The sequence below is a fragment of the Daucus carota genome, chromosome 7, assembly GCF_001625215.2.
Source record: "Daucus carota subsp. sativus chromosome 7, DH1 v3.0, whole genome shotgun sequence".
Classification (NCBI taxonomy): domain Eukaryota; kingdom Viridiplantae; phylum Streptophyta; class Magnoliopsida; order Apiales; family Apiaceae; genus Daucus; species Daucus carota.
In genome coordinates, this window is record NC_030387.2 from 2,134,726 (window position 1) to 2,149,111 (window position 14,386).

The 14,386-nt window shown below is 31.5% G+C and overlaps 1 protein-coding gene across 1 annotated transcript; it reads right to left on the reverse strand.

Annotated features, from left to right (window-relative positions):
• Positions 1-2,452: 2,452 nt before the first annotated feature.
• LOC108194405 (expansin-B18-like) lies at positions 2,453-4,040 on the reverse strand. Its single transcript, XM_017361353.2, has 4 exons — positions 3,886-4,040; positions 3,653-3,765; positions 3,133-3,320; positions 2,453-3,054 (listed from the first exon to the last, which is right to left on the reverse strand). Exons 1-4 carry the CDS (start codon positions 4,019-4,021, stop codon positions 2,733-2,735), a joined length of 759 nt encoding a protein of 252 aa, XP_017216842.1. The 5' UTR covers positions 4,022-4,040; the 3' UTR covers positions 2,453-2,732.
• Positions 4,041-14,386: the final 10,346 nt, after the last annotated feature.

Genomic DNA, 14,386 nt, shown 5'->3' on the forward strand with positions numbered 1-14,386 from the left:
ACCGCATATCATATCGTCGCTAAAACCATATCAGCGACGGCCTGCATTCGCTCATTGGTGGTAAAGAATTTTCCCATCACGAAATATTGGAGGGAAAATTGGCGCTAACTCTATTAGCGACCTCCTTTTTTAGCGACCGAATTGTGTCGCTACAAATGCCACATCATCACTGTATCAGCGACCGCAGTTGGTTTCTTTACAAAAATGATTCAGAGTGATGGATTGTGTCGAGTTATATCGACATTGATAATAAAGTTTTTTATCATGAAAAATGAGATTTCATATTAATACATGAATGAAAATCAGATAAGTACTAGCCACCCTCATGCTAGTAACATAATAATTAGAACTCACTAAATAATGACCTACTTTGTTTAAACTATTATATAAATTTTAAGTAAAAGACTTTATATTTGAACTTCATCAATAATGATTTTGCATTCTTTTATCAATATGCTAAAAAAAAAGAGCGTGACAAAGGAGCTTCCAATTGCTTGCATATAATCACAAGACAATCGATTTCCAAGATGATATATATCAGTCCGTTTCCGCTCGTTTATCAAGTGCTTCACAAATGTCAACAAATTCTGCTGCTTTTAGAGCGATAATACCTTTGACACCTTTTGACCTTGGTTCGCCTAATTCTTGAGAATGGTTTCTTGCATCAAACGAATAGTTAAAATTTTTTGATGGTTTAAAAATTACAAAACTAATACCTATCTTAATTATATTATTATTTGACATCATATATATAGAGTTCATCACCATCTATAAGGGTCATTAACCCCAAAAAGTTATCAAATGATTTATCTTAAACGCATATCTATATATAGATTAAGAACCACTTTAACTGATTCTACAACTTGTGTAACCTCCATTCCTTTCCCATTTCATACTGAATTCACTCATGCATTTTCACATTAAAAATAAGGTAATTAGTACAACATGTACACAAAATCGAAATTAATATAACATAAATTCAAAGAAAATGAAAATATTTTTGGATGAGTCCCATCGATTTAAACTTCTTGTGATCGAGCCCATCAATTTAAGTAGATACAATCGGGAAAACCCAAACCCTGACTTCTTTTTAAACCTACTAATTGCTGATAAATTGTTTTGACGAAGATGAGAGATTTTAGAGAGAGTCCTTTGAGATTTGAGAGAGTTGAGCGAGGGTTGAGAGTGAAAGAGGGTTGAGAGTTGGAGTGGGTTGAGAACTGAGCAGGAATGTGTTTTATCGGGTGTGTTAGCTCGGGGTTTAGCGGAAGGGGGATTTGTAGGATATTTTACCACTTTTATTGGTCAACTTTTTAAGGAAAAGATTTATTTTTAATTACTAAGTTACTCCCTCCGTCCAATCCAAATGTTTATATTTGGGCTCGGCACGGAGGTTAAGAAAATATATAAAGTAAGAGTGAAAAATTAAGAAAAATGAGGATAACGGTAAAAATAGTGGAGAAAAGTAGCGGGGTAGTGGATTTTTATATTATTAAAGTTCATTATACTTGGTAAGTTTCGAAACGTAAACAATTGGATGAGATATCCCAAAACAGAAACCGTAAAGAAATGATTGGAATAGAGAGATTATTAATTATAACGATTTTAATCAAAAAATATTTTTAAAATCATTTATGTTTATATGAAAAATATATCAAAATGTAATAATTGTTAAATTTTCATTATAATTTATTCATATATTTATTTTTACAATTGTAAAATTATAATAACCATAATCCAACACTGTGTGCAATAATAATAATGTGTTGCATGTCACGCTATGATTACTAAGATGCAATAGTAGGTATATGCAACGTTATCTGATCCGTGTTGCCGTTATAAAAAAATATAGTAGATCTAAGATAATGCTTTGAGCAACACTTTCAAAAAATATTACATAAATCAATCTATGATGTAGTGTGAGATATTGAGAAGCCAATTCTGCCACATATCGACAAATCTAGCAAGCCCACCGCATCCTCGAATACTAAACCGGAAATTGGAGTTGTCAACATGTGTTATATATACCACATTTTCTAAGTACACCGCATTCTCAGGTATAATTCTCTAAAATCATAGAGATCTCTCATATAACAAAGTCTAGCATCCTATATCGAAAACTTAGATAGTAAAATCAATTGGTTCGTATAAAAATGAAGATCGAAAAGTCACTTGAATATATCGAGAACTAAGTATTCATCAAAAGTTGTATGAGTTTGTGAGAAGTGAAAATATTTTACCTCAAACTGCATTTATGATAAGTATTCTCTATATCGCAAAGTGAGAAGTCGACATTTAAATGTTGATAGAAAAATCACATCTCGAAATATGAGTATTTAGATGAATTTTTAAAATAAATTTCAAATATCCAATTTTTTTATTTACAAGTCAAATATTATAACGCTAAAATAAATATCTAGGTATTCGACAAGTCAAAAATTGTACGAATTCACAACAAGTCAAAATATATTACCGTAAACTGAGTTTAGACAAGTATTTTATATACCAGAAAGTGAGAAGTCGATACATAAATATTGATAGAGAAGTCACATCTCGACATATGGACATAGGCCGGTATGGTATTTAGATGAATTTCTCTAAGAATTTTTCCAAGGATCTAATTCTTTTATTTACAAGTCAAATAGTACTATAACTCTAATCGCGTACAGAGTCAAGGATCAAATCCTAAACAAGAATTTATGAAAATTGGGTTTACCCGAGAATAAAAGAACTTAAAAATTGGTATTTGAAAGATATTTTGTACCAGCAGCCCAGTCTGGTGGAACTGCGTCATCGACCACAAGAGATTTCCCTGTCGAGGTAGTAATTTTGAAGCTAAGTGGGCCTTTAGTTTCAGGGCTAACGTCAGCAGTCCATGTCGCACCCCAAGAGTTTTTCATCGGGATCCATTGATCAGAGTTTGCAGGCTTGAGCTGCATGGACCTAATGTCACCACCTTCATTTATGCTTTCAACTGAACATGCAAAATAGTATGGATTGATTGCTTTGTCGAGTTTAAACGCAATGTTCGCACCCTTATAGTTGCAAGGCGCCCTGAAGTAAACTAAAGGATATCAGAAGGTTGAATCAACGAAACCAATCACAAATTACAGATATTGTACCTCTTAATACCTTTTGAATTGGATATCAACTTGTCCTAGATGGCGGAGATTATCTTCTTTTCCAGGTTTAGCCATTGCCCCGAAAGCATGGCCACTCAAGTCGAAATGAAATGGTACATTGTTACAGGCTCCAGGACATTCATCTGTGATGGTCACAGTGATTGGTTGGCCCGAGCATTCTTCAGCTGAGCATTGCACCTGCATAATCAGTTTGTTCATGTCAATATAATCATACATTAATTCAATTATTGTAGTTAATATATATATACTCCCTCCGTCCTAGAGTTGCACGCATCTCATTGTGATGGGTAGAGGTACTTATTAATTATATTTTTAATTTTTGTTATAAAAGTACAGGATCCATATTTTTAACCAAAACAAAAAAAATTAAAATATACTATTTACAAGTACCTCTTCCGAGTATAATGAAATGCGTGAAAAGGTCATAAAATGGTCATTCTTTTTGGGTTTGATGGAGTATTAAGTTTGAAATGAGAAGAAGATATGTATATCAGTGCAGGGTAATTCACCTCATAACACTGACCACAACCATGGCCTGATAAAAAAATATTGGCATTTCCTGCGGCTATCATGCCTGAGTATGGAGGCTGCGCAACTTCATTCTCCAATCCGCATGCTCCTCCTATATACATATCATGACATAAATATGAGCAGAAATCTCATCAATATGTTGATTCATATAAATCATATAGTTTCTTTGTTGTGTTTGTAGAAAATTGGTAAAAATGCGATTATTACATACCACTTCCAGGGCCATCAGGGGGTCCATACCATGTAGCTATACCACTTTCTGCTAATCCAAGGGAAATTTGCATAAAAATTATTGATAAATTGATGAAGACAATGGGAATTGTATTTTGGAGATAATTAGGGGCCATTGTTTCCTTAAAAAATGTTTGCCTTGACTGAATTTATGGGTTTTCCTTGAGTTTAAACTTAGCAAAGTGTCCGTCATATTAGTTGCAGCCTTGCAGGGGTACCTGAGATATCATTATATTAGATTTTCAACATGCATGCAACAATGTGGGGTACATACGGAGTAACAGAGTAAATTAGCATTATGCAATTAACTAAAAGTAGATTATCAGTTTGGCGGCAGAAGATTAGTTATAATATTAATGTAATTAATTTATTTTAAGACAGGAAAATGCTCTACCATCCAAATGATCCGCAATGGATCCATATTGTACGGCATATGTTAGAGCCTTAAGATGTTGTAGTGAGGCAGGAAAATGGATTTCCTACGATTATTTCTATTATGAAATGAGTAATTAATCATCCACTTTGGTATCTTATTGAACAAAAATGGTGATATTATCCTTCATTGATCAAGAATTTCGATTTTTGAGAAGTATTATGATCATCCAATAAAAAGGGTACGTTTCAATTTTTTCAAATGAAATACAAAGTCACCTGTCATGTGTATTGTATACTGGGGTCTTTAGTGCAGCCCGATCTCTTACACCCTTCTTCCGACTTTTAAATAAGGAGAAAAGCAAGTGAAGATGTGGTGAAGTAGTATAACTTTCACTGCTAGTCGTGTTTTCAAATTTTTTCGAAAGGATGAAAGTAAGTGGAAAGGAATACAGTTTTAATACAATTTCACTTCAATCTAAAATTGGGATGAAAGTGAAAGCATTCAAGACAAACTTTCATTTACTTCCTTTTGAATTCTTTTACTTTCTTTTTAAAAAAAAACTCAAGAGCAAGTCCTTCAATTTCTGGAAATGGAGGTAAGTAGGGGTAAGCAAAAGGGAACCAGAACCGAGAAACCGGACCGTGCAAATTCGGTTCGGTTCTATTCTAATTTTTTTAAATTTGGTCTATTCGGTTCGGACCGAATAAACAGAAATAAAATTTGGTTCTGTCTGGTCAAGTTCGCGAAAAAATATTTCGATCCACACAGAATAGACCGAATAGTCCAAATATTAACGCTCCAAAGATCAATGCACCAATTGCGGTACAATAGAGTTGCATCCGCTAATACACGACCAATTAATGTTTAAATAAAAATATTTTCCAATATATGTATTAATATATATATGTGTGTGTGTGTGTGTGTGTGTGCGTGTGTGTATATATATATATATATATATAAAATTTTAAATTCAATTGCCCGCGCTCCAGGGGAGCACACCCTCGCTCGCATTCTGGTGGAAAATGTCTTTTTCGACCCTGATTTGGATTAGCTGCTGACCCGGTCAACTTAGGGCACTTAAATACAAAATATTCAAGAAAGAAAAAGCCCTAATCAGAGTGGAGAGAGCACAAGGATGGCTACGAGGGAGAAGAACTAGTCTTACATATTATCATTTGTCTTCTTCTAATTAGGCGATATTTTTGGATGCTTGTTTCGGATTTGTTTTCTAAACCTTGATCTCGTTTTTTTTGTATTGTTTTAGACTTATTCCTATCATGTTTACATTCGAACCCATGATGACGAGTCATTCGATTATGAACTAATCGTTGTCATGGGATTCTAGCAGATTTATCTATAGATTTCAGTAGTTGATTTGCCTTAACTATTTATGTGATGATTATTTGATTTCCTCGTATGGTTGTGCTTATTCTTCTTGGATGCGTAGCTAACATCTAAGTTGTTTGTTAATCTCTATTGAATGCGAAAGTGGATATAGGGATTTAGAACTTGCCATGCGAGCATAGGTTTATACATTCGACATAGTGTAATTTTAAGCATCTTACGCTGCCCTATGTAATCTAGAGATCAGATACCTAGTTCGTAAACCGTCATGTTTTCAAATCTTATAGACATATAGGGTGTAAGCATAATTGGTGTCTACTCAGCTTCTATCTTAATTGTGGATGTGGAGTAGTAGGGTATACGTATATCGAAAGATAGCGTGTATCAGTTTTGTGTTTTGATTAGTTATCAACCATCACATATAATGAATAAAGGCATAACTCTGAATGAAGTAGTTAATACAATTAAAGTAATTGTACAGTTGCAACAAAAGAAATGTGAATGTGCAGTTAAAGTTGTCACAATGGCTATATGCTGCTAAGAGGAAATTTTGATCAACGTTATGCAAAAGAAAACCCAATGGCCAAGGTAAAAAACACCAGGACTCATTATTCCACCATCCAAAGATACAGCTCCATCTTTTATGAATGGGAGGGCCTTATACATATCTTTCATAGTTCTATAAACTTACAGGAGCGAGAATAGATGATAGAAAAGAGTCTCTCTAAGGCCATGGCCAGAGGTTGTGACCCAGGATAGGTTTGGTAATATATATATATATATATATATATATATATATATATATATATATATATATATGGTGTTTAGTGGAGAACAGTTTTTAGAGTGAGCTAGAAGGCCGAGAACACTATTATCTCGCTGCTTCTCATCTGAATCACGGTCTATATATATATATACACACACACACATATTTGCTGGAGAGGTTGTGTGTCAGGGATGGCTCTCTCTCCAGGTCTGAAGACACCTTGAGACGTGTCAACTTCAGTGCCAGAGGCTATTCCTTTGCCGTCTAGGCCTGGTATTCCCCCCAAGTGTACCAGCTTCGCCTGCCGCTGTAACGGGCTTCCTTCTAGGACTTTTACAGATGTACCAAGAACAATCTCGGATGCCAAAACCCTAAAATTTAAGAGTAAAAGAAGATTAAATAAAGATTATCCATCAAATCAAAATGGTTAAATAATATTATCCGCACAATTAAATTAGAACTCTTGAACTTACATGGCACCATCTTTTATCAAGGGAAACACATAGGCATATATACATAGATCTCCATTGCTAAAATTTAATCGGCAAATCATTTCAATTCTCACTTATTAACAGCCACACTTTAGTGATTATCATGGCCATTCTTCTAAGACTATATATATATATATATATATATATATATATATATATATATATATATATATATATGTATGTATGTATGTATAATTTTATAGCGGAGAAACCAAGGGTAGGTGAAGAAACCGAGGAGATCTAAGGAGGCGGACAAAACCGGGAGGTGGGCTAAAAATGTGTTGGACCGTGGAAGAAAGGTTTCACTAAAACTCCCACAACTCAAATATTTAGAAAAAGAGAATTTTATATAAAATGAATTGCTTTAACTTAGTTGATGACAAATGATTTGATACAAGACTTTATATAGGACTCAATAGAAAGATCTAGAGACTAATTAAATCCTAGAAAGCAAAAGACTAGAATATTCTAGAGATTATGCATCTGGACTAATACATGCATTCAAATTAAAAACAAATGCATGCAGAAACACCCACACATTTTTATTTTATAGTCAAAGTTATATTATTTTTTAACAAAATGTGGTGAATAATATATTTAATCAAATTAATCAATATAATATATACACATTCAACAAATACTTCTTGAACTCTGTACATTATCATAATTTATCTTAATCAAAAATTTCTTGATAGTTATCCTCATTAAATTATTTTGCTTGTATAATTATTTTTCTTGAATAATTTATTGTATTATCAAAGATGAAAAAAATATATAAAATAACTCCTTTATTATAATTTGTGCTCTCATACTTCTTAGTGTAGATGTTTTTTTTTATAAGGAAACATTCTTACTGAAATTATTCACACATACCAATAAGAAAATAACATATTGTTATACATAAATACAAATTTTATCTAGTTAGCAAGCAAAATAACTTTTCTTTAAAATATAAGATGAAGGAAAATAGATTTATCTAAAATAAATTATGGCATCACATGTTTAAAAATTTAAAATCTAATTATATGTTAAAATTATAAATATGTATTTTGAAAAAATATATCAAATATTTAATATATATAAGTTATAGAATAAAAATAAAATTGAATAAAAAATAAAAATTTCTTTCATAACCATAATCACATGCATCCTCACCTACACTCATATATATACTGCCACTTTACTCACCGCATCCACTCCCACCAGACCAACCCACATATACTGTCAGCCCCTATCCTTTGGGTGCCATAGCCCACCACTGTCGCCACCGAGGCTGCTGGAAACATGGCAATATATAGGTTAGACCCATATATCCAGTCCAAACCAAGCCCATATTTAAAATTTGGTTCAACTAAAAATCACATATTTTATTTGATATTGGTTGGTTTTGAAATCACATTTTTTATCCAAGATATGGACCAAATGTATGATATCCATATTTTTAAAAAAAAGACTTCTAACCTAAATTTCATTACTCATCCTTCAATTCAATTCGTTATGTTTGTGTTGCTTATAGCATCTCCGGCAGCATCTTAGCATATTCCTTAAATATAATATAAAATATTGGATTTTAGTGACTTAAGATATTAATTAATAGCTAGGCCAACATTCCAGAGAGGGACTCTTATATAGAATTACATAGTGCGCCACTATAAATCATCAATTTTATTATAAATTCTGTTATAGAATACATATAAAACGTGATTCTAATATGAAATACTATAAAATAAACCTATTTTAAGTAATTTAACACTTAAAATTTGATTAAAAAAAGTATATTTTCAAAACTGATTCTACAACAGAATAATTCTTGATACTTGTTTCAAATACTTGTTTCATTTATTCCTAATAAGATAGATAGTCTAGTATTTTATTAATATCATTCTTCTTCTTTTTTAGTCTACCTGATTATTGAGATTTTATTTCAGCCTTTCAAATATAATATATCATAAATTCAGAAAAATGATCATGATCCCCACCTTAGATGAGTAAGCTAAAATTTTTTGTTAATAGACTATTGAGCTTGAAAGAGAACTTTAGTTATATATTGGTATTCGACTGCTTCATTTGTCATGAGTGATTAAGTGATTCTTAAGATTATTATGGGAATTCTAGTATTTTGGTTGTTACCTTATTTGAGTTGCTAATTTTTGTAATTTTTCTCACTACAAGCCCCGATTTTGATTATAATATCCTACATACTATATGGATGGGTGTGCAATGATTTTATAAACAGTGGTTGCTCTCCCTGGCATGGTTGGAGCCTTGGAGGAATTCTCTTACTATAACTGAATTAGCAACGAGATATATGAAGGATTTAAACTAAGGAGATCGAAAATAACAGAGTCGACTATATATAAAGTTTTTGACTTAATAAGATTAATGCCCCAAGACTCTATTTAAAAAAAGAGACCGAAGTTGTACGATAATTAAGTACTACTAACGGCCAACATCGGAACATTAGTATTATATATAAATAGTAAAAAATTTCACAAATCCCTCACAAACGAGATTGATGCTCCAATAGCTTTGACTTGGTATTAGTCCCCGTGGCCAGAATAGTATATGATCGATAATAATTGATAAGAAATGCTTCTTGAACCTTTAATGGAGTAAGTATATTTAACAACTTTACACATAGATATAGACTTGATGTACTTGAATTCTTTGACGGTTTGCTAAATGATCTTCATCATTATATCTATACTGGCTCATTCAGTTTTCATGAATATGTGTATTTATCCATGGAACATAATACATGCTATAGAGTTTATAAAGATGGTCTTATGGACTTATTGGTGATATGAATATATCATGATTTAGTTGGCCTATTGAATCAAGTTCTAAGAATTTCTAGTCAATAAAATTAAGTGTATACCAAAACGATGTTAACCAATATATAAAGCCCATAGCTCTTCATATTTTTATAGTTATCACTATATTTAACCTGATTTTCTCAGTTTAGAAAAATTCTTTTGGTTAGCTAATATTAGTAGATCCATAACATCATCATTGCTCTTTCTATAGTTAATACGGAGCATTCTCGTAGAGATCAGTTGATTTAATTAACTTATGTCTTACCATAAAATGCGGGATTGATTAATGCAGATCTAACAAGGTAATCTAACAATCGTAAAGCGCTTACATAATATATGCACATTCGAGAAAAATTATTTTTTCATGAAGAAAATCATTTACAAAGAAACAGTTAAGCAGAATGTATTCATATTCATTTACTATGTAAAAAAAGAATGCACATAAAACTAAGACTAGGTCTTTAAAGGGTAAAGATAATTAAAATGGTTAGATATATATTAAACTTGTAATGTTTTAACGATTCATTCCATCATTAGAGATGCATGTTCACCATTAATAGACTCGTTAGATGCAATTTACTGATAAAGTCATAGATAAGAAACCTATTTTAATAATAAAAACATCTATCTGATGGATACAAAACATGTTACTAAATTGTTTTTTATTTTAGAACAAGTAATGAAATTTTTTCTTTTGCATTGTGCTTTTTGATTTGTTACTCTACCACATCTTGAGACACCTTCTCTCGTCCTATATATCATCATCCAAAACTTCTTCCACGAACCCATATATCATCACATCACCTAATAATCCATTGAGACATAATATTACCCACTCAATTATGGATCACAAATCAAAAAATTAATTCATATTTGAACTTTTATTATGTGGAGGTATGTAATTACATAAAAAAATATCAACATATATATACTAAACAGATTCCAACCAAAAACACAAATTTAATAATAAAAAAATAGAACTGAAATTCATTTTAAACTGATAAGTTCACTGTTTAAAGCATATGAAAACTGTTGTTCGACCAACAAGAAATCTAAAGACCCCATGAATTAACCTAGCAATGCTGGACAAATATTCTAATTGGACAATTAAGATCTTGTGTATAGGTTCCTGCTATACAACACCAAATATTATATTACTACTTACAAATGGAAGCTGATCATGAAAAAGAGGAATATTAACAAACATCAATATATATATGCTACCTTCCTGCTCTAGCATAAGCAGAGAGGTGATGTCCTGGAGAGGTTGTGTGTCTGGAATGGCTCTCTCTCCAGGTCTGAGGACACCTTGAGATGTGTCCACATCAATGCCTGGCTGTTGTTCAGCCAGAGGCTACCCCTTTGCCTTCTAGGCCTAGTACTCCCCACAAGTGTACCAGGTTGGCCTGCTGGGGTAAGGGGCTTCATTTGCCTTCTAAGTATTGTTGTAATGTACCAAGAACAACCTCGAATACCCTAAAAATTTTGAATAAAAGATTAAATAAAGAATACTCATCAAATCAAAATGGCGAAATCAAATCCACCTAATAATTAAATTAAACTCTTGTACTTACATGGCCCCGTCTTTTTTCAAGGGAAACACATATGCATACATCGATCTCCAATGTTCAAATTTAATCGCCAAATCATTTCAATGCTCACCTATTTACAGGCACGCTTTAGTGCTCATGCCCATTCTTCTTATGATTATAAGTGTGTGTCAGTGTGTGAAAGTTCATATACAGGGGAGAAACCAAGGGGAGGCGAAGAAACCAATATAAGGAGAGGCGGACAAAACGAGGGAAGACTTAAAAAACTAGGAAAGATAGGGAGGTGGAGAAACCGAGGGTAGGGAGGCGGAGAAACCAAGAGGAGAATGGTAAGGAGAAATCTAGAAGAATATATTTTATGGAATTGATCAATATAATATAAACATATTCAAAAATTACTTCTTCAGCTCCTTATAAATTATCATTTTTGAAAAAAATCCCTAACAATTACCGCCATTTAATTACGACATTTATATAATTATTTTATTTAACTAATTTTTCTTATTCTCATAGATGATAAAAATATGAAAAAATTGTTCTTTAAAATAATTTGTGCTCTCATATTTTTTAATAACGAGGTTTTTAGTAAGGAAACATTTCCTTATACTTATTGAAATTATTTAATACAAATAATAAAAATAACCCATGACGATTTATAAATATAAATATCATCTAGTTACCATGCAAAATAATTTGTACTTATGATATAAGATGAAGAAATATTGATTTTTCTAAAATAAATCATCGGATTGCATGTTTGTATATATTTAGATCTAATTGTATGTTAAAAATTATAACTAAGTATAACAAAAAAAATATATCAAATATTTAATATATATATATATATATATATATGAACAAAGTTCCATGTAGTCCACATATTTATTGTAGTATCGTACACAAAGTATGTTCTGCAACTATAGAATGACATTAAAACATTGCAAAATGTGTTATTTTGCATATAATGTTCTATAAACATCATTATTTTGTTAAAATTTTTGACAATCCTAAACATTCTACAAGTTAAATAGTGAAAAACATATTATTCTGCAAAACATGTCAAGTTTGTAGAACATATTTACATATTACAGAACATATGTGTTCTACTTGTCAAACATAAATGATTTTCAATATTTTTCATAAAATAGTGATATTTATAGAATGTATTTCACAAAATAACAAGTTTCATACATTTTGCAATGTTTTTATGCCATTCTATAATTGCAGAAGATACATGTGGAATACATCGAACTTAACTCATATATATATATATATATATATAATATAGTCTTACTCTAATGAAATCCTTTTGATTCTTATAACATATTTATATATTAGCTATATACAATTTTATCAATGTTATCTGTATAATTATAGTGAGAACCACTTCCTATCTCTATTATTATCTCATCTTTCCGCAAGTAACATCTAGATCAAAAATTCAATTGATTTTGTTCTATTATTTTTGATAAATTATCAAATTTAATCTATAACACCAATATGTACCAAAGAAATCAGTAACAAGTATTACGCACATCACTAACTTTTATGATTTAAATCTTAAAATTTTGCAAGAGTTTCTTCCGCTTTAAGTGCCTTTTCTTAATTTCTTCCTCCAGATCCAACTACCATGACATGACCTCTCTCCTACACTACTGACTTAGTTACAACAACGATTTTTATCTCCTCCGCACGTAATTCACGTACCACAATAGTTTCTCTCTCTTCCACAAATGATTTAACTACCATCGTCTTTTATTACGGATCCAAGCGGCTCATATCTCATATTACCATTTCCATTTTAGGGAAGATATGACAAAACTATAAGAGATGTATGAGTATTTTGTATTTGAACATATCGACGAAGTGAGAGATGTAAGAAGATGGGGAGAGAAAAGATACATGGAGAGGTCGTGGGAAACAGTTTGGATGAAGGGAGAAAAAGAAAGATGATGATGGAGTAGAGAGGTGGATGGGGATGAGGGGATGTCGTAGCTAGTGAGTTGAAAGATGGAGAAAAGTATATATTTTTATTTTATATATTTATTGGCAGTGGGAAATGAAAGTAAAGCATTTCACTTATTTACGCTATGGGTTAAAGTTCCAAGTTACTTGTTTAACTAGTTAAGATCCAAAAAAGAAGGCCCATAATGTCTCAAGCCCAAGTCAGTCTAAAATGTTACACAAAATAAGAGAAGAACCTCAAATTTTCAAAAATTATTATAAAATGAATTAAAGTAAATAATAGTTCAAAATTAAAAATGTTTTGAATTTCTAGAATATCCTTAAATGGCAAATCCAGGCCCACTAGTTGTGACCAAAGCCCAAATTGAGGAACATTCTAGATATACTCATATGCTATATATAGAGATATAGGTTTTACGAGAGAGGTATAACCTTCACAATTTTCTCCCTACAGCCACCATATAATGAATACGAAGAAGTAAATTTTTCTTTGCAATTCCAACTTTATAAGAGTTTTTAATTTCTTTAAATCAACATTCTTTAGTATATGTTCTAGATTTTTTTTGGTTCTATCATATATGAATATATATATATATATATATATATATATATATATTCTGTTTGAATCGCAAAAAAAGAAGAAAAAGACTTGTCTTCCATACCTAGATCACGAGAATTAGGGGCGTTTGTTGTGATGCTCAAAGTAAATTCATACCAACAAGCACCTGCGCCATCATATCCCAAACAGATACAAGCAGATCTGGTTTGTACTTTTTACCACTTTTAATTATAAGGATTTTCTGTGATTATAAAATTTTAGATACAAGCAGATACCTAAATCAGGATAATTAAGGGCATTTGTTGTGATGCTCAAAGTAAATTTATACCAACAAACACCTGCGCCATCATATCCCAAACACATACAAGCAGATCTGGTTTGTACTTTTTACCACTTTTAATTATATGTATTTTCTGTGATTAGAAAATTTTAGATACAAGCAGATACCTAGATCACGATAATTAGGGGCGTTTGTTGTGATGCTCAAAGTAAATTCATACCAACAAGCACGTGCGCCATCAGATCCCAAATAGATACAAGCAGATCTGGTTTGTACTATTTACCACTTTTAATTATAAGGATTTTCTGCGGTTATAAAATTTTAGATACAAGCA

Excerpts from the sequence above, each read along its gene's own strand:
- LOC108194405 (XM_017361353.2), bottom strand. The coding sequence starts at position 4,021 with ATGGCCCCTAATTATCTCCAAAATACAATTCCCATTGTCTTCATCAAT. Across the intron at positions 3,321-3,652 it reads GTTGTGGTCAGTGTTATGAG|GTGCAATGCTCAGCTGAAGA; the intron begins GTGAATTACCCT and ends CTGATTATGCAG. Across the intron at positions 3,055-3,132 it reads GTTGATATCCAATTCAAAAG|GGCGCCTTGCAACTATAAGG; the intron begins GTATTAAGAGGT and ends AGTTTACTTCAG.